General features: G+C 34.5%; 2 protein-coding genes and 2 pseudogenes across 2 annotated transcripts; 2 read left to right on the top strand and 2 right to left on the bottom strand.

The window, feature by feature from the left end:
* The first annotated feature begins 670 nt into the window (after positions 1 to 670).
* LOC120187886 lies at positions 671 to 4,874 on the top strand (annotated as a pseudogene).
* A 776-nt stretch (positions 4,875 to 5,650) lies between these two features.
* LOC120187878 lies at positions 5,651 to 6,811 on the top strand (annotated as a pseudogene).
* Positions 6,812 to 7,447: 636 nt separating this feature from the next.
* On the bottom strand, positions 7,448 to 10,245 carry LOC120187918 (carbonic anhydrase, chloroplastic-like). Its single transcript, XM_039191511.1, has 9 exons — positions 10,042 to 10,245; positions 8,922 to 8,983; positions 8,717 to 8,851; positions 8,573 to 8,621; positions 8,384 to 8,500; positions 8,243 to 8,296; positions 8,074 to 8,159; positions 7,887 to 7,992; positions 7,448 to 7,752 (listed from the first exon to the last, which is right to left on the bottom strand). Exons 1-9 carry the CDS (start codon positions 10,228 to 10,230, stop codon positions 7,705 to 7,707), a joined length of 846 nt encoding a protein of 281 aa, XP_039047442.1. The 5' UTR covers positions 10,231 to 10,245; the 3' UTR covers positions 7,448 to 7,704.
* Positions 10,246 to 14,600: 4,355 nt separating this feature from the next.
* LOC120187916 (probable phospholipid-transporting ATPase 8) lies at positions 14,601 to 20,490 on the bottom strand. The gene is given in 12 exon segments (XM_039191510.1): positions 14,601 to 15,408; positions 15,519 to 15,556; positions 15,559 to 15,709; positions 15,873 to 15,971; positions 16,148 to 16,273; positions 16,385 to 16,588; positions 16,671 to 16,779; positions 16,849 to 16,937; positions 17,167 to 17,443; positions 17,548 to 17,658; positions 17,875 to 19,208; positions 19,593 to 20,490. Coding segments are annotated over 12 exon segments (3,570 nt in total). The 5' UTR covers positions 19,986 to 20,490; the 3' UTR covers positions 14,601 to 14,769.
* Positions 20,491 to 21,250: the final 760 nt, after the last annotated feature.

Below are 21,250 nucleotides of genomic sequence, written 5' to 3'. Positions count from 1 at the left end.
TGACTCGTAACACACATTTTATCTTTTTAACCAAACATAATAAAATTTTTATATTTGTAGAGTTTTTAATTGATATTTTTATAAATGAAATTCTAAAATTCTTAAAAAAAAAAAACTAGTATAAAATGAAAATATCAAAAATGAATTTTTAAATTATTTAGATAAAATTTTAAATTATTTAAATTTTAATTTTTAAAATATATAATTTTTAAAATCATTTTTATTTTTTTATTTATAATACTACACATATTTACGAAAAATATATAATAATGGTTGGGCGAGGAAAATTTTCAACAAAGAAAAAGATAATGGGTAATAGATTCAAATGACTACTCAATTGTGAAGTCGGTGTAGATATGATCATCATACTTTTAATTTTTGTAATATAATCATATAATTATTAAAGTGATTTAATGTAGTCTTAAAACAAACTATGTATCTGATGTATATCTCTATCTCCCAGTTAACCAATAAAAGCCACATCAACTATGTTATTTGCTTTTACAATAAGTGGTTACATTGCCACTTAAATTATTATGTGATCATATTAACAAAATTAAAAGTATGACATTTATATCAATATCAATCTTATAATCAAGTGATCGTTTGAGTATTTTACCCAAGATAATTAAAGAAGAAGAAGAAAGTCAAAATACTGATATAATTCCTTGGAGTTGTCCAAACCAGCAAAAAGAAATGGCAGCTTGTTCACTCCTTTCCACACTCTTCATTCAGTCCTCATCTCTTCCTTCCGCATTTTCGCGCTTCCCAAACAGAACTCAAAAGCCCATTTCCACCTCGAAACCCTCTTTTCTCTTCCCAACAAACAAACTCTCTCTCTCTCTCCCCTCCGCAGTCTTGTTTTGAATCAAACCAAAAACAATGCCGCCATTAAGTCTGACAATGATTCTCTTGTTCCTTCAGCTTTCGATTCCTTGTTTCTTCTCTGCGCCTCCCTTGCTCTATCTTTCTCCTTGTTTGTAACCGATGTGGGATCCGCCTCTGCCTTTGTGGTAACCACTCCCAGGAAGTTACAGACCGATGAGTTGGCTACGGTTCGTCTATTTCAAGAGAACACTCCATCTGTTGTTTACATCACCAATCTCGCAGTAAGGTTCACTCAAAATTTCCCCTTTCTTCTTTGGATAGTTTCCAATTTTTTTCTTCTGTTTTTAAGGGTTTTCTTGGGTAATTGGTTTTTTTAGGCAGGATGCTTTTACATTGGATGTGCTGGAGGTCCCACAAGGATCCGGGTCGGGTTTCGTTTGGGATAAAGATGGTCATGTTGTCACCAATTATCATGTTATTCGTGGAGCTTCTGATCTCAAGTTCGTTTTTCTTTATAAAAAAAGATTTAATTTATTGTTTCCTGTTTTCTGCGTTTGCTGTAAATGTAAATGATTGAGATTGAATAATTGTAGAATGGTAGTGAATGTATCTATGAGTATATATATATAATAGGGTTAGTATACAGTTACACAATTTTAAATAATTGAAAATAGACAACTGAAATTATCTTCTTATTTTTTTCCTATAACTATCCTAAAAATGTGTAAAACTTAAAAATTTTACATTGTGTAAATGGATCCTACCCTGTATAATATAGGAAGGGTATGCGGATGCTGAAATTTGAATCTCAAACAATGCCACCTCTAAGAGATGGTTGCTTGAGCCAACTGAGCTGAGCTCCGGGTTCGGATTTGTATGTATATGGTTGGAATTAGACATTATCTTTGCTTGAAGTTCTGGGGATGGATAGGAAAAGCATGGACTTTTGTAATCTATTTGATTCCTAAACATTTTATCTTGAAGGACAAATATGAAAGGATTGGAATCATCTTTTTGTTGGGAGAGGGGGTGATTTAGGCATGAGAATTGGGTCTGTGACATGATCTTGATGATGTCGCTGGTTTTTCTTGATCAAACAAAGGAAGGGTGCGTCCTGTAACTGGGATGAAATTCGTGAGTCGTGACTGCTTTTGGAGGTTTAAGACTTTCTTTAGGTTGCTGTTAACATTGGTTCTAAGCCTCTAAAGTAGTCTCCTGTGGAAAATGTGAGCTAACCTTGGAAAGTACCTGGCCTCCTACCCTGGGGATGCACAAGATAAAGATGCTTTAAAACTTTTTGCCCGGGAATCGGGATGCGTTTATTTTATTTCTTTAATCCGGAGGGGTTTATTTTAGCCTATTTGGCATAGGAGCAAAATGGGGCTTGTGACACGTTCAGTCGGTTAAAACTTAAAAATTTTACATTGTGTAAATGGATCCTACCCTGTATAATATAGGAAGGGTATGCGGATGCTGAAATTTGAATCTCAAACAATGCCACCTCTAAGAGAAGGGTGATGCGAGATGCTGAAATTTGGATTTGTATGTATATGGTTGGATTAACATTATCTTTGCTTGAAGACATGATCTTGATGATGTCGCTGGTTTTTCTTGATCAAACAAAGGAAGGGTGCGTCCTGTAACTGGGATGAAATTCGTGAGTCGTGACTGCTTTTGGAGGTTTAAGACTTTCTTTAGGTTGCTGTTAACATTGGTTCTAAGCCTCTAAAGTAGTCTCCTGTGGAAAATGTGAGCTAACCTTGGAAAGTACCTGGCCTCCTACCCTGGGGATGCACAAGATAAAGATGCTTTAAAACTTTTTGCCCGGGAATCGGGATGCGTTTATTTTATTTCTTTAATCCGGAGGGGTTTATTTTAGCCTATTTGGCATAGGAGCAAAATGGGGCTTGTGACACGTTCAGTCGGTTACGATGGTATCTTTGTTTTGATCTTGTTTGAGCAACGGAAGGGATCATTCTATGTCTATCATTCGGATGGAATACTTGATTGATTTTGGAGGTTTTGCACTCACTTTAGGTTGCTGTTTACATCGAATTTTTTTACACTAAAGTAATGTTATACTGAAAACTTTGAGCGAACCTTAGAAATTGCCTGGCCTTGGGTCCTGGGGATATAATTGATAAAAATGATTTTATACTGTTGTGAATGTTTAAAATTTTATGTTGGTTCTAAATGCTAATCACTTGCAGGGTTACTCTTGCTGACCAGACAATGTATGATGCAAAAATTGTTGGATTCGACCAAGACAAGGATGTTGCTGTATTGTGTGTCGACGCACCCAAAGACAAACTAAGGCCTATACCTGTTGGTGTTTCGGCAGATTTGCTTGTGGGCCAGAAAGTATATGCTATTGGTAACCCAGTGAGTAAATGTTTATTATATTACACTGAGTTATAATCTATACCCTTCAATATTTCATTTTTCATTTCATTGGAAATTGTCTGTGGTGAGGCTAGATATGAACATATTTATCTACTTATCTTTAGAAAATAATATTTCTTATTTCCTAGGAATGAACGGTTATTTTTTACCATTTGTGCATCATATATCTTATGTTTTATTACTGATACACCATATGAAATGGATTGCTTTCTCCGAAATCCGAACATGTTTCTTATGATGTTTAAAAGGACTGTCATGGAAAAGAGAGTTGTTTTTCAATTTGCATACATATTGAAGACTGGCAGGTCTATGTATTTATTACTTGAAAATTGTCCTTGCTGGTAATGCAGTTTGTAAGTGCCTGGTGAAGACTTCAGTGATCATGTTCTTTTACTGCTAATTGGAGCTCTCTTTGATAGCTTCTTCAGGTGTGTATCCTAATTTTTTTTATGTTTTTGCAGTTTGGACTTGATCATACTCTTACAACAGGCGTTATCAGGTTCCAAGACCAACTATTGTGATTGATATGTCTGATTTATTTTCCTCCTACTTATACTGGTTTTTATGTGAATTAGGGTTTTGCTAATGGATCTTTTCTATTGCCTATAGTGGGCTTCGTAGAGAAATCAGTTCTGCTGCCATTAATCCTGGTAATAGTGGAGGGCCACTCCTAGACAGTTCTGGAAATCTTATCGGGATAAATACTGCTATATATTCTCCTTCTGGTGTTGGGTTTTCGATTCCTGTTGACACAGTGAGTATTACTGCAGACCTTGTATTCATTTGATCTGATGTGTGTGTGTGCTGAGATGCAAGTATTTTTTTTTTTTTTCTTTGCTTGGAATTCCTACATTTCTAGGTCATTGGCATTGTTGATCAGTTGGTGAAGTTCGGGAAGGTGACGAGACCTATTTTAGGCATTAAATTTGCACCGGATCAATCTGTCGAACAGTTGGGTGTAAGTGGTGTACTTGTCTTGGATGCTCCTGCAAATGGTCCAGCCGGCAAGGCGGTATGCGTACTATGTTTCTGCAACAGACTTTAATGTTTTATTGAAATTTGCTACAACGTTCATGTCTGTATTAAACTCTTTGGTCATTATGCTTCAATGACATGTTGAAGATTTCTTTTGTTTCTATTGCAAGGCTAACCTTTTAATATATTACAGGGTCTGCTGCCGACAAAGCGTGATGCTTATGGTAGACTTGTTTTGGGTGACATAATAACATCCGTTAATGGGATGAAGGTCACTAATGGCAGTGATTTGTACAGAATTCTTGATCAATGCAAAGTTGGCGATACGGTATAGAATTGAATACTACTTATATCAACTTCTCTCTATATATATATATATGTTAAATAATTTTTGATGTACAAACTTTGACATAATCTTAATTCTTAGGTTACCGTAGAGGTGATGCGTGGAGATCACAAGGAGAAGATCCCTGTAGTACTCGAACCAAAGCCGGACGAGTCGTAAAATGTGTTTCTGTAAGTTGTGTAACCTTAAGTATAGTAGATATGCCAGGAAATGTGATTATCAACTGGAAATGATCCTTTTGTACGTACGCCATCAACTTGTATCATCTTTGACACATTGTGAAGCAGAAGGCATTTACATTTGTAAAAAATGCATCCATCCCTTGTTTTGGAGGATCACATTCTCAGATTTGTATAGAAAATATGTCGAATATGGACACTCGAAAGAAAAATGGGTCGTCGATGCAAAGGTCGAAAAACAGGTTTATTTTTCTGAGAGGTTGATCACTTAGCCATGCCATGCAAAGGTTTATTTATACATCTATGTTTCATACAAGTTGATTAATAAGTGTTCGTAGATTCCTTTGGAGGCATGGAAATGTTGCTATTTCTTTCCTTTACATATATAGAAATTATGTTCACCAAATTTTCTCCCTTTTTTTTTTTGTTTATGAATTGTTGACAAATATTTGAGTATGAAAATAGGATATGCCAGCTAAGCTTAGCACAGCAAAGTGTATAGGTGGAAGTACAGAAAAGAGGAAAGGGGAATTGATTGTCCCAAAAAGCAAGAGATGCCCTTGGCACGTAGGCATTGGTGGGGTTTCCAGTTTTGGATAAATGTGCATTTGTTAAGGTCCTCTGCTCCTACATGCACTTAGTTGTTGCTCTGCAATTTAATACTTTTCATACTCCTAATATTTAAAACCGTCTAATTATTATGTATTAAAGTTACACCTGATGAAAATGAAGTTCTATAACTTGCTTTCAATCCAAGTACATTTATGTAATCTATTTTTTCAAGGATAAACCAGACATTAGGTAAGAGGAAATTCTTTCAACCCATCGACCTTTGGGTTTTGTAATTTTCTTTTATTGGACATACTGTAATCTCATTAATTTGGCATTCATCTATTCAAGAGAGAGCTCACACAATATATAAAGATGTGTGCCTAAGCTACTAACCAGCAATTTATCCAAAAGAAAAAAAATCTACCATCCCAATCATTATCTCCATACCTGTATATGAAACCAGGATCCTATCCTTCGTGATCTTCTACAGATATCAACCAACTCCAACAAGAAAGAGCATGAAAAAAGAAGGTGAAATTCCATACAAAGAAGGGTTATGGACAAAGGAGGAAGACAAATTACTCATTGATTATGTCAAGGTCCATGGAAAAGGACAATGGAATAAAATAGCCAACAGAACAGGTTCTTAACAACGCACACACCCTCTTCATTATTTTCTTTTGTTATAAATAATCTATTGTTTTTGTGTGTGTTTTCTTACAGGTTTGAAGAGACGTGCAACTTACTCATTGATTATGTCAAGGTCCATGGAAAAGGACAATGGAATAAAATAGCCAACAGAACAGGTTCTTAACAACGCACACACCCTCTTCATTATTTTCTTCTTTGTTATAAATAATCTATTGTTTTTGTGTGTGTTTTCTTACAGGTTTGAAGAGACGTGGGAAAAGTTGTCGGCTAAGGTGGATGAATTCTCTGAGCCCCAACATTAAAAAGGGCGAATTCTATAGGGAAGAAGAAGAGCTTATCATTAGACTTCACTAGCTTCTTGGAAACAGGTTTTTTTCTCCTATATCACAACTCTCCAGTTCAAATCTTTTCGAGTCCAGGTGATATTTCATTAATCTCTTCGCAGATGGTCTTTGATTGCAAAACGAGTTCCAGGATGAACTGACAATCGGGTGAAGAATTACTGGAACAGTCATTTGAGGAAGAAACTAGGAATCAATGATCAAAATGAGAAAAGGGTCTATTTTCGTCGAAGTTAAAAGCAAGTGAAAGCGGGTCATGATCATCATCAGGCAGCCGTGGATCCAAGTCCTGGAGATGGCATCACCAGTACTGAAACCATTGAAATAACAGTGGATCAAAGCAACAAGCAAGCCATTGATCATAGGGTCTTAAACGACACTCAAGAATCAATTGTCAGCACCAGTTATATGAACACTTCCTGGATTCCTGACGCTGATTATGAGCTAAGTACACTTGCTATGATTGACCACTTCAATGGATATTCTTCTTTTGATCTTGCTTAATAGCTACAAACTGTAGCTACAACTAGGGAATTATTTTCGGGTATGGATGCTTGTCTAACATGACAATGTTCAATTTTCAGATACATTAAAAACCACTTGTTTAACCTTTAAACCATGTTCCTTTCATGTGTTTGAAGATTAAGGTGTTAAATAGTTTGAAACCCATAAAATGCTAACATGACGAAAAGGTCTAATAAATTTTTATTCAATATACATTCACTTTGTGTAAGGTCAGATTCAATTATTAATTTTTTTCCCGTAGATGCAGTATACATTTATAGAAACAGTATTGAATGAAATTTTGTTTATTTAAATTTGGGTGGATGTCAGATATGGATTTATTTAATATAAATATATTTATACCCACCGAATATGTAAGATTCAAATATTAAACACATACTTTTTTAAAAAAAAAAATCAGGTAATATAAGTTTCGAATCTTTTCAATAAATAAAGGAACATAATAGTATATGTATATATACCCTACTGGAGAGAAACATGTCCACATGACTCTTGAATGGCAATTAAAAGTGCTCCAAGTTCTTGAATGAACAGAGCAGAGAAACCCATCCCTTGTTCAATGATGTGTAATAATGGAAGAGTGAGAAAGATGAACACTATTGAATGAGTTTGAAGGACTCGAAAGTTGTTGAAATATATATTAATTAGTAAATAAGAACTCCATCGATGTTTATTAGCTCAGAAAGACATAAGCATACAAAGTAGTACATTGCAGTAAAAAAGACAAGTGATTCAGGAACACCACAAAGATGTGTCATTGTCTAACTGATGATGGTCATGGTTGGTTGTTTCAAACAGAGAGAGGCGGCGAAAGCTCGAAATTGAGACTCCAGAGCTCGAAAGTTCCTTTGACGAAATCGTAGTAAGCACCCTTGAGTGCCAGAGTTTTGTTGGCCAGTCCATTTCACAATGGATAACTTAGCAGGTTTCCAAGTGACACATTCACTGCTTCCTGCAAATTATAATACACCCATCATTAGTTCGAAACTTGCATGGACCGAACTCAGGACTTAACCCAATTGGTTCATGCAATCTATTTATCTATCTATCTATCTTTATGGAGAAGCTGAGGGATAAGGTGTCCACCTTCTCACAATGTGTACATTGAGCTCCCAAAGGCTCGCTAGCGTGGTCTGCTAGAACCTTTTTCTTAGCAGGGATTCCAATCTTAACCCACTCTTCTATGAAATCACTGCAAATATGAATCAGGTTACAATAAACTTATTGTTTGTAAATGTAGAAAGTTGTTTTGTAAAGCAACAAGGACACATACGTAGAGGTGGTTCCATCAAATGGGAAAGACATGAGCCCTTTGATTCCACCACAGGCACTGTGACCAATGACCACGATTTCTTGAACCTGAAAAGGGGATTTTAACACGTTGATTCACGCTGAGATTTCCAATAAACTATCAACTGTTCCAGATTTTTTACATATTTTACCTTGAGATGCAAAACAGCATATTCAACAGCAGAACCGATTCCAGCGTATTTAATCTGTCATAACATGGACAATGAGCTAAATTTGTCTGAATTTCAACATCTGTAATAACTTGGTCTTATCCGGAGGGATCAAAAAGTTACCTGATCGTATGGTGGCACCATGTTAGCAACATTGCGGACCACAAAAGCTTCCCCCGGTTGCATGTCCAGCACATGCGATGGGCACACCCTGGAGTCGGAGCAGGCAACAATCATATACTGCAACAAATTAAACCAACATTTAGTACTATAAAAAGTATTGCAACAATACATATATTGTAGTGTGTGTACCTTGGGGCTTTGGCCCTTGGCAAGTTCAGCGTACAAAGCAGGATTCTTTCTGCAAAAACGTAGCATTTTTTTTTCAAAAAAAAAAAAAGTACAACAGAAGAAGAGAAAAATGATGAAATGAATGTAGTAAGGGTGATGACTAACTCGTATTTTTCTTTTTTGAAGTGAATGAATCCTTGCTTCAACCTCTCCACTGAGTCACCAGATGCTGATGTTTTTAACTCAGCTGTCACTTGGTCTACCTTTGCAGCTGCTACAGCTTTCAGTTCTCCTTTCCCACTACAATCAAATAACAAATACAAACGAGAAAAATTGGCAGTTAAAACGTCAATGTGTGTACATATATTACCTGAGCAGTTTCTTGAGACCTTCAATGGCTTCCTCGTATGTCTTGTCTCCCATGTCTTCTCTCTGCCAATTCTCAAACCATTCATAAACTATTTCACACTTACTTGTTATTGCATGTATATATATATATATGTAATCTCTGTCTGTATTGAATATGTTTAATTTTAATTTAGCTCAGATTCAGTTATTTTATGGTGGATTGTTAGTGATATTTAGCCAAAAAGGAGATGGCATTAATTTGATTGGTTGGTTGGGGGGTTAATCAAAGCAACACAGGTGTCACTAGACCAGGTAAGTGTCTTAGAACCATTGATGACATGCCACGTTGTTTCCAAATCTTGAGATAAAACGTGATTTGCATATAGATTTTCACGATCTACCAACGTCTTTAAGCAATGAATATAGATTTTCACATGCAAAACTCTACCGCATTGCCACATTAATACCTTTTTTCTAATCTTTGCATCTCAATGAAACATGCCTTTTTTAAAAATAAATATATATTTTTAATGAAAGTAACGAAGGAAAAGGGAGTAATGTATATATTATACGATAGGGTAAATTACGTATTTAGTTATTTAATTATTATTTTGGTTTTGTTTTGGTCACCCAATAATTTTTTTAAATTATTACTAACATTATGTTTTGGTTTTATTTTGGTCATCCACTTTTAAAAATTTAATGGTGATCATGGGCAGAATCAGGGGAGGGCAAGGGGAGCCTTGGCCCCTCCAATTATATTTTTAATTATGAATTAATATAGAAAAATATATATTTTTAAAAAATAAATAAAGAAAAATTTATCGGCCCCTCAATTAAAATTTGTATTTATGGAAAATAAAAAAAAATATTTTAACCCCCACTATAATAAATTTTTAGTTCTGTTAACATGTCACCATAAATTAATGTCATATAATCATTGAAAAATAAGAAATGTTACATCAATAATTTTGTTAAATTTTTAACACCGGATGAACAAAATGAAATCAAAACATAACATGTTAATAATGATTTAAAGTATTAACAGGAAAAAGAAGTTAAGTGACTAAAATAGAACCAAAGTGAGTTACGTGACTAAAAACGATATTGAAAAAGGAAAGAAAGGGTGTGCGTGTATGTACCCAATTAGAAGGGTTGAGCAAAGGAACAGGAGCGGCGAAAACAGGTTGGCTACGAATGAGGGTAGGAGGAGAAGGGGAAGAGTTGAGGGAGGCAACAATGGCGGAGGGACGTAAAGTGGGTTGGCGGGGAGAGGAAGAAGCGGTGGCGGAGGAGGTTAGGCACCAGCCGTTAATGGAAGCAGTCGACATTGCCACTATGTGTCACACAATGCACTAGATTTATACCAATGTTTTTATTAACTATTCTTGACCCGGAATCCGGATAATGAAAAGGAAAGCTTGGTGAAGGAGAGCTTCTTCCTTTGTAGATGAGGTTTGGGCGTTGGAGATCAAATTTTATTTTACTCTCTTCCTAAACGTATGATCATCAATTTATTACCATGATATCTTAACACATGCATGCAATGCCCATCCTCCACATAAATATCAAAACAAAACAAACAAGAGAGCAACACGTGTAATATAATGGAACAAACCCAAAGGTGATCGAGGAAGAGATGAATGAATGGGTGAAAAACATTAGAGGTGTTGGTGATGAAGATAAGACCCTATCTCTAAAACATGGCTCCCCATCATCTGTTTTCTGCTTCTCATCTTCTTTTCAAACCATTTACTTTTGCGTTATGTCCACATATTCTACGCTATGCCCTTCATTTGTCTTCCCTCCAACTTTCTCCATTTGCTAGCATCGTGACAAAATACTCTCCTACGTCTTCATTCACAAAGGAACAAATTAATATGCTATACTCATGAGATGAGAGGACCTAGCTATGGTTTTACCCTTAATTTCAGAGACACTGGATTTTAATTAATTTTTATCACTGTTGTACCTCGGCTAAAAGGATTTTCGCACAAACTAAAAAATGGGATCAAAATAAGTATTATAGTATTTTACATATTTAAATATAAGTATTCTCTAGTAACATAGTACTCGATAAAGAACATGAGGAATGGTGAAAAAGAAAGCAATTTAACGATTGAAATTCAGCATAGCATATGCCGTTTGGACATCACCAAATTCTTGTTCCTGGAAAGCTAATTAAATTAGATTGGTTCTCTGCTGGGATATCCGGCGATCAACCATTGCGTAGCGTTGAAGGGTCAGTCCGTCGTGCACGGCTGGCTTTGCTTGCTTAACCCACCGCCTCCCTCTGAAAACGGTCATATTCGATCCAACTTCCTAGAAAAATTTGCGTAAATTTCTTGTTTCTTCCACAAGAAAAATGAATGATCCAACAAGCACTGTGAGTTGTGCGAATCTTCAAATTGCTAGTCCCTTACAAATTATTTTGAAGAGTATTTGACGTCCTTAACTACAAAATCGGAGGATCCTTTATTATTGCAAACTGATGTTATATGTATCGTTTGGTTCTTGTAAAAGTGTCAACATTTTTAACAATAAAACAAAGGCTTAACTCAAACGTTGGAAAAAATAAATTTGGCCCCTAAACTTATTTTTTTATACCCAATACGACCTCTAAACTAAGAAAAAAAATCAATATGCCTTTTTGACTAACTAATTAAAATCATCGTGTTGATCATTACAATATTATTTGGTAGTTCATAATGTTGATGTGACAATGAAAATCATCGTGTTGATCGTTATAATATTAATTTGGTGGTTCATAATATTGATGTGACATTACACGGTATCAACGTGACCGTCTATGATAGATGATAACAAGGTAAAGAGACTTAATTAATTCATTTAGAAAGTTCAAGGACTTAATTGTTTCTTTTAGAAAGTGTGACGATTCATTTAGTTTTTTAAAAAATAAAAAATTACTAAAATTTTAAAATATTTAAAAAATAAATATAAAAATACTAAAATTAGATAATTTAGAAATAAACATACTAAAAAAATACTATTAAAAAATAAAATTTTAAAAATATTTGAAACTATTAAAGGGTTAATTATAAATTATTAAAACTATTGAATTAATTTTTTTATAATTTTATATAAAAAAAATCCTCGACTATGCCCCGTTACCTGAGTATATTGCTATTTGTTGAACATGTTTTCAGCAAAAAAGTATAATAATAAAATTTTCATTTTTTAATATTCATTGAATATAAGTTCATAATTTCATAAAAAATTTAATTCGAAATAACAGTGATAGTGTACTTTGTACGTTAGGTGTTACCATATTACGTTTGTGATAAATAATATCTTTCTATTATTTTCGTTCTTAAAATATATTTGTGTGTTTATATTTAGTTTTGATTAAGTTAAGTTAATTATAAAGTATTATATGTTCTATACACTCTTAATTATTTGATAATAAACGCTCAACCACTCTGTTGCAGTTGTTGGTGTGTTTATATTATATTAAAGAAGTTTGTGCAACAATATAATATGATTGATATATATATATATATATATATATATATACGTTTAAATATATAATGAATGTTATACGATTAAATTATAAATATAATTTTTTTAAGTGATTTGATTATAACAACGATTAAATGTGTTTGTCTTGTTTAATGACTTATAATATGAGTATGATTATATGATAAATTACATTTCCTTTGTGTCTAAATGTATGCATAAAGTATTCAAAAAATAAAAAATATAAAAATTATTATATTTTTAACAAAGAATATATCCAATAAATAAATTAGACTCAAGCTAACAAGAGACATTTAAAGACTTTTAGATTAACAAGAGACGATAAAGATGTTCCGGATGAAAGTGTTTATATTTTTAATTCTTTTTAGATATTTTAAATTTTAATTTTTAATAAATAAATAATTTATCATTTTACAGTTTATAGTCTTATTTAATATTTATTTTTAAAAATTTTAATAGTGGTTTTAGTTTTTTATTTTTAATATTTTTATTTTTGGTGTTTTTATATTTAAATTTATTTTTTTATTTAAAATATTTTAAAATTCAAATAATCACTTAATTTAAATTTTCTAAAAAAAATAAATAAATCTTTAAAATTCCTATAAAAATTAGTTAAGCCTCGAATTTTCCAAAAGAATTAATTAAATCCTTTATTGCGTCATCATCTATAATATACCATCATGTCTATATCATAAACGTCATGTTAGCATTACGGACTACCGCATCAGTATCGTAAGTAATCAATTGGTTAAGGGGCTAAATTAAGGGTTTTTTTTGGTTCAAGGCTACATTGGATGTAGAATTAATTCAAGGATCATATTGATTATTTTTAAAAGTTTGAGGACCTCAAGTATAATTAAGCCTAAAATAAAACCATAGGAATATTTGAAAGCTAAAGAGTTGGAAATAGCATGCCTCGTGTTTTATGTACCTAAAGATGTTGTCATGTTATTGCCATTCTCGCAAAAGGATCCAAGAATTTTTAGGTTATTGTTGTCATGTTATATGTTGTTCAGTAGCAATTACAGCTGTGATTTTAACGGTATTTGCGGCGGCATGTGAAATTATAGTCGTTGATGGTTCAGATGTTTTTAAAATGTTTGTTATGTAATAATAATTGTTGTTATATTAACTACGAAATTTTCTATGAGGATTTACGGATATGTTGTTGCCTTATCCTACGCCTCTTGATACGCTGCTAGGACTGTACCTGTTCATCTTACACTGACACTCATTTGGATTGGACTAGGTTGTGATTGCATGTGTCCGGGCCCATGTTTGAAATTTTGATGGTCCTGAAGTCCTTTAATAATAAGAATTGAAAAGAAAACCAAATTACAAGTAAAAATAAATTAATTTGTTTGTGAAATGTATTTTCATTAACGAGTTATCTAATAAATACATTAAATTTTAAATAGAAAAATTAAGTATAATATCAAAAATTAGTTTCTAACGTTTAATAAAATTAACATTTTGATCCATATTTTTTTAGCATTTTGACCCTAACGTTTCATTGTAGGGTAAAAAATCCCAAATATTTGATCAAATAATTACTTTGACCTTTATTCTTTTACCTATAGTATTTTAGCCATAACATTTCATTTTAGGGGAAAAAGTCCCAAATGTTTGGCCAAATAATTACTTTGAACCTTATTCTTTTTCTTATAGTATTCTGACCCTCAACGTTTCATTTTAAGGTCAAAATGCCATATTTTGGAGCGTTATATGTTTTTAACTAATAGTTTTCATTCACATAAGTGCCTTTTCGCCCCCAAAATAAAATATTAGAGGCCAAAATACTCTAAAATAAGAATAAGGGTGAATGCGACTGTTTGATTAAATGTTTATGAATATTTTTTGACATTATTCCAAAACAAAAAGAAATTTTATTAATCACTCAACCGCTAAAAAAAACAAGCATATACTCTTTTAAACAGGTCATGGTCCATCTTATAAAAAACAATAAAAAGAATAATTACGTGAAAATTGAAGAAGAATAAATTAAAAAATACATTGCTAGTATCATTGTTAATTTTTTAACGATGAGTGATCAAAATAGAATTAAACGTAATATGAGATATAATTTAAAAATAATAATCGAATACTATCAACCAATTAGGGGAAACAATGTTTGGTTGCTAAGAAAACTCCATGAGTAAATTCATTGAAATTCAAAAGTTGGACAAACAAACAAAAAAAAGTTACATATCGGTGAGGTCCGTATATTAAAATCATACCTATGCATCAATAAGACTTGCATAAATCGTATTTACATCCCTAATCTACACACCGGTGTCGAGCAGAAGCAATTCTGGTGTTTGTCCCCATCTCACGGCGCCTATGCTTAAAACCGCCGAGAGAGAAAAACATCCCTACGACTCCTTTCGCCTCGAACTTCCCTTCAAACTGTTTATTCTTCTTCTAACCTCTTCCGGCAACTCACTAGAATTCCGGGTCTCCGAGCTTTCCGAAAGTCTGCTTTGTGCTACATCGCTTTCCAAGTTTTCCGGCCTACGTCTTTGTATATGTATTTTATCATATTCCATAGGTCGAAATCGAATCTGAAATGCTCTATAGGTAAGCAGAGGTAGTAGCGCGGAGGTAACAACGAGAAGGGTGGTGAGCCAATACAGAAAGCTCGGACCACAAGCTTCAACAAGAACCTTGTACGCCGTTGTAGATAATGTTGGCGGGATTGAACCATAAACCACCAGGAATATATACCAAAGGGCAATGCTTCCCCATATGAACAGATGCTGGATCCATGTGAAGTAATTGATCGAAAGCGCCATTTGGCAATTTACGGTCCAAACTACACATGTATACATCGTCACCCCAAGAATCGAATAATCGGCAACTTGACCGTCTTTGCGGAATGCTTGACCGATTATCGAGTTGGTCGTTAAGAAGTATATGATTATTGAACTAAGAAGTCCATTAAACATCCACCCAAGAATAAGGGTCCAGTTGAAGAGGAGATTTTGCACGCCCTCCTGGTATAATAAAGGATGCTGCACAAAGAGATCGACATTCTAAGCTCATAGGCACAACAGATAGTGGGTCCGGATACGGATAAACAAGCGATATTGCAACTATGAAATAAATATACGGAATTGTTTACCTTGAGGCAAAGTCTGGCCGAAACATCCTGATCAAAACACCAAGCGCGATTACAGGAAGCGAAGTGAAGAAGACGTTGTAGCTCGACATGTACCAGTCATTATAAGCAGGTTGGCCAGAGAAAGAGGTGTAGGCCTCGAACCAAAACAGAGTGAATCCGAAAGTGATGTTCTTGTAGAAAAAGTAGCAGATCTGCAATGACCGGAAAGAGAACTAAGATTTCAGCACGGATGTTCATTTTCTTTTGTTAAATGTTTGCCTAATCTATTCCCGGAAAAGGTAATAAACTGCAACAAAGACAATCATTCTGAGTTTAGCTCTGCAACAATGGGAAAACTGAAGAAAGCATTCTTACCATCATCGATATTCTCCTGTAACACCAATGGCCATGCACAAGTAGTAAATGTTCCAAAAAACGAAATTGAGCTATTGCAAAATCACTAGCCATAACAGCCTGGAATTCAAGGTAGTTATTAGAAGTTTGAAAGAAGACAAAGTTAATAGCTTGAAGACATTTATGGTCGAAACAAAAATATGAGAAGGTCTTGGAATCGAATAAGCAGGAATCCAATTCTTAAAAGAAAGAGCAATATAGGTGAAGAATACGATGTCAAAGAAAGATGTTTTTACTTGCATCCCTTCGACTCCACTGATTCCTACTCCAATATCAGCCTCTTGAAGCATGCTGACATCGTTTGCTCCATCACCGATTGCTAGTGTTGTTTTACCCGTAACAGATTTCACCAGTCTTGTAATCTGTACATAAACCAGAATTCCATCAAATTATTGTCACGTCAATTACTACAATGTCTGCTAATCTTTATGAAAATCCCATAGCATACATAGTTCTGTAAACATGATGCTTACAACAGCCTTTTGTTTCGGCGAAGATCGACAACATATAACAGTAGCACAACTCATCGCAAGATCCATAAAATCATTCACCAGTGTCATGTCCATAGCAAAAGTCAAGGACTTGCCATCGATGATCAAACCAAACTCAGTTGAACTTTCTTTACCCACTTGCGATTTTCCGTCGTGTATTTGCTTCTTTACGCAATCAAGAGAAGCCTAATAATAATAATAATGACATATTCAGATTTTTCCCAATACGGATTGCATTAACATAACTTTCGAACAATATAGTCTATACCTCGGCAATGGCCTCCTTATCCCCATGTTTTACCAAGGCTTCAATTTCCGGCAACTCTAGAGTGACCACAATCTGTTTCATTCCATGTCTTAGTAGACTGCATGCATACCTGGGGAAATGTAGTATTTATAGCATTTGCATTTATTGAACTATAGATCGATTCAACTTGTTACCGTACCCAATATTAATAGCAGTTCCCCTTTTATCTCCTGTCAAGACCCATATTCCGATTCCAGCACGTGCAAGCTTGTCAATACAGGCTGGGACCTACTTACGGAGAAACATAGTAGTTTATAGAAACCATAGCAACATGATCGATTTATGTACACAATTTGGCACTTACATTCTTTTGTCAAGATATTGTGCATGTTTCAATGTAAATTGATAAGATGATATACTAAAAGCAAGCTTTGAGATAGGTCAGTGATTTCAGAAGTTCTACTAGAAATTATAAAAAAAAAATAGTTGCAACGATTTCTGAACTAGTTTAACTGACCCCCTTTTGCAATTTGTCTTCAACTGCCGTGGCACCAAGAAGAATCAAGTCCCTTTCAATCCGATCAGCCAACTCATCCACCAAAACATCTCGATCAGCGGTTACAGAAGTTTTGGCATTCAAAAATTCTTTTTCCCATGTTTTATACTCATCATCATCAAGCTCACGATATGCAACTGCCATGGTTCGTAACCCTGCCTCAGAGTATCCTTCGATATGCTCTTTGGTGTTTTCCTCAAATGCCCGACCTTGTTTCGAAAGCCTTTCAAATATTACACTGAATACATAGAGATTAACTAAAATACTACATTACCTGACCTATTTCACAACTTGATAAAATGTTACCACAATATATCAGCATTGAGGGTTCCGAGTTCTGACCTGTCCGCACCCTTGGTAAGGAGCAACAACTGGTTCTCTGGATTCCTTACGATTACAGACATCCTTTTCCGAGCACTACTGAACTCCAACACGTGAAGAAGGTTGTATACTCTGCAAAATAGAATCACATGCAAAGCAGACTTAAGTTCAAATGATGAATAATTTGCCCGTTAAACACTACCCTATTTCTTGCCCTCGTTGAAACTGTCGAGAGTGATGATACATGAATCAGAAAATATAGATATAATTTTTTTCTACCCCGAAATTAGAGAGATAATATGCATAAAATGATTAAGCACATGATGTGAAAGGTTACGGAAAGGTTACCTGTCAACTGTTTCGCCCCTCGTGGGATCTAATTCATGCAATTGTATGCTTGTCTGATTCCTTACGAAAAACTGAAAACCAACCTCTCGAGCAGCAATGACAAATGCTGCTTCATCCGGTGACTCAGCTTCGTAAATAATCTCACCAGAATCCATTACTTCAGGCACTGCAGTATGGCAAGTTGCAAGGACCCGAAAGAACTTCTGTATGGCGTCCTTTTGTTCATGAAGCACCCATTGTCCATTCATAATGCGTTCATCCCAGAAGTTGAAACCCTTGACAGACTTTTTTGACTCAAATTCATCTATAGGTGTCAGTTCAGTCAATTGCTGACTTCTTTTCCTTGCCAGTGCAATTTCGACCTCTGTCATGCCACGACCATAGGCAGTGCCCGCTATCGAGCATTTCACAAACCCCATCGAGTTGCATGTCAAAGTTCCAGTTTTGTCAGAAAGTATAGTATGGACTTGACCGAGTTCCTCGTTCAAATTAGATGTTTGTGCATGTGCCGGCCTATCTGTTTCCTCATCATACATAGCCTGATCTTGGTTAATGAAAATGCTTTGTAAAACCTTGCAAATCTCAATCGAAATGTACAATGATATTGGTATCAAATATCCATACAACATAAGGCCGGTCAGGCAATGAAAAAATGCGGATACTGCTGGTCTTCTGGGGTCGAAGAATACAGTCGTTTCATCTGGTCGGAGATACCACCTTCTATAATTTCCACCACTAATATCTTTCTTAGTTTCGATTCCGAAGAAGAAGGACCCTATGAATGATATTAAAATCAGAGTACTGAAAAGGACATAAATTATCCTATCCATCCTCTTCTCAATCTTTGTCCTCTTTGAAGGAGGGTCCGTTGCATTCTGCATTACTTTCGTGTCATGTCCGGTGAAAATAACCACACCAGAGATATAATCAGTATTCTTCAGTTTCGAATCTCTCAAAAGTATCTGCTGTGGGGAAAGTGAGTATTGTTGACAATCGTAGTACAATGTTCCAACAAAAGAATAAAGATGTTCGTTCGGATCCTCACACTTGATCAAAGCTCTAAAGTCCTTAAAGCGCCCTGTGTCACGCAAGGAGGATGTTACCTCAAGGGCATGCTTCAACTTTAGATTAGTCTCTCCATCAAGGTTCATTGTCTCGACATAGCAAACACCATCTTCGTAGTTAGATGAAAGTAGGAGTATATCAGCAGGAAAATATTCATCCTTGCACACTTTAACAAGCTCACCGACACGGAGATCCTTCCATTTATTTGGTTTGAACGAACAAGAAATTTTATCATAAACTTTAACCTTTCGATTGTTTGCTTCTATATCCTGAAAACCATAGAAAAGCTACTTTAGATGTCTTACATAAATTCAATTGGAAACTAACAGGAAGGAAGAGCACCCTACTGAAGCAAGAAAAGTAACAAATATCATAACCAAATAACAAATGAAGGGCCAATAAAACACCGAGAAATACATTTCAGTATGTAAACAATAAGAAAATGAAAATTACATCTAGATTAAATTCCAACAATATAGCTAAATAAGTTTCAATTTAAACGATATGATTTGTCCTCTTTGCTAAATACATGTTTTAGCTCGAAATTTGTTGCTTTTAACTTAACGTATACAATTTAAACCTAAAGATTCAATAGGAAGCAAACTATAGTAATAGAAAAGCACTGAAAGTAGAATAAGATATTTAAACATCACCTGCATTCTTCGCCTCCAATCTTCGACACCCTCTTTGGCCATAGTAGCTCCAATCACCACCATGAGGGGCAGAATGATGCTTGGTGCCGAATATGGTGCCAACGGACTGAACGAAACACAAGCTACAACAAGAAAGTATATATTTGCAACCCTCCTAAACTGCTCAAACAAAGACTTTGGGATGAAATTAATTGCTGTATACTTGGTAGTGGAGACATAATTCCCCCTGTACTTGAGTCGAATTTGCTCTTCACTATCGGGTTCATTGCAATACACCACTCTCGAGTACCCTTTTTGCCCGATTTGCACATGTTCGTCTAGCGAATCCGACCGACAACAAGCAAATGAGCAAAGTTTGCTCAACTGTATGCTTCTTTTCCTTGTTCTGGCCATTGCCAAAGCTTAAATCCAGAAAGGGTTTTCTCTTTTGGGAAATAATCACTAAAGAACTCAGATTTCCCTCACAATCATAAATCACATTAGTCTTCCAAATCAACCACAAACAAAAGAATAATCTCCCAATTCCCCTTCATAACACAGTATGAACAGTAATCCCCTTCCAATCCAATCAAATTCACCAAAACAAACCCAAAGACTAAAAGCTCTTATGTTTGCACCCACATGAGCTTTGAATGACTTTGATCTCTAAGCTAAAATCCCAACACAGAAAGCGCATGAAGTAGGTTGAAAAAGTTTCATTTTAAAAAGCACGACAAATACATGAAAGAAACCTCATATTTGAGACCTTAAACTTCAAAAAATTTAAGACAACCCAGCAAGTCAAACTGTCTTGAAAAAAAAAGTCTTTACTATAACCAACAAGTTTTCTATCAAAGGAAAATTCCTTACTTTCAGTTGAAGTTCCAGAGTTCTCTTCTTTGTTGTCTGAAAGTTTCGAACTCTAAAAGGAGTGTGAGAAAGGCAACATAATTTCTTTTTTTTTTTTTAAAAAAAAGAGAGGTTCTTTGCATTAGTCTTTCAACGAGAGAGTCGTTAGCTTTGCCGCTGTTATAAGCAAGAACTATCCATGACAAACTTTAACAGAGATGGCAAGCATTGGAAATCATAAAGAAATATTAAAAAAATTGACAACCGGCAAATTTAATTTATCGATTTATATCGATACTTTATAAAAATATATTGATCCATAATAATATAACAAGTAAAAAAATGACAAAATCGGTCTATAAATGACAAAACAGATAAAGCGCTACCGGATATATTGAAAGTGTCAATACTTTATAAAAACGTATCTATCCGTAACAATATAACAAATAAAAAAATAACAAAACCGGTCTATAAATGACATAACAGGTAAAGCGCTACCGGATATATTGAAAATGTCGATACTTTATAAAAATGTATCGATCTATAATAATATAACAGTAAAAAAATGATAAAACCGGTCTATAAATGACAAAACAGGTAAAGCGTTACCGAATATATTGAAAGTGTCGATACTTTATAAAAATGTATCGATCCATAACAATATAACAGGTAAAAAATGACAAAACTGGTCTATAAATGACAAAACAAGTAAAGCGCTACCGGATATGTTGATAGTATCGATACTTTATAAAAATGTATCGATCCATAATAATAAAACAGGTAAAAAAAATAATAAAATCGGTCTATAAATGACAAAACAGGTAAAGAGC

Source organism: Hibiscus syriacus, unplaced genomic scaffold (assembly GCF_006381635.1).
Source record: "Hibiscus syriacus cultivar Baekdansim isolate YM2019G1 unplaced genomic scaffold, ASM638163v2 tig00113726_pilon, whole genome shotgun sequence".
Taxonomy (NCBI): Eukaryota; Viridiplantae; Streptophyta; class Magnoliopsida; order Malvales; family Malvaceae; genus Hibiscus; species Hibiscus syriacus.
This window is presented reverse-complemented; position numbering and strand designations above follow the sequence as displayed.

Bases quoted from the DNA above. Each gene is read 5' to 3' on its own strand.
- LOC120187918 (XM_039191511.1), bottom strand. From the start codon at position 10,230: ATGTCGACTGCTTCCATTAACGGCTGGTGCCTAACCTCCTCCGCCACC. The intron at 8,984-10,041 runs GTACATACACGC...GAGAATTGGCAG, and splicing joins TGCTCAACCCTTCTAATTGG to AGAGAAGACATGGGAGACAA. The intron at 8,622-8,716 runs GTTAGTCATCAC...ACGTTTTTGCAG, and splicing joins TTCAAAAAAGAAAAATACGA to AAAGAATCCTGCTTTGTACG.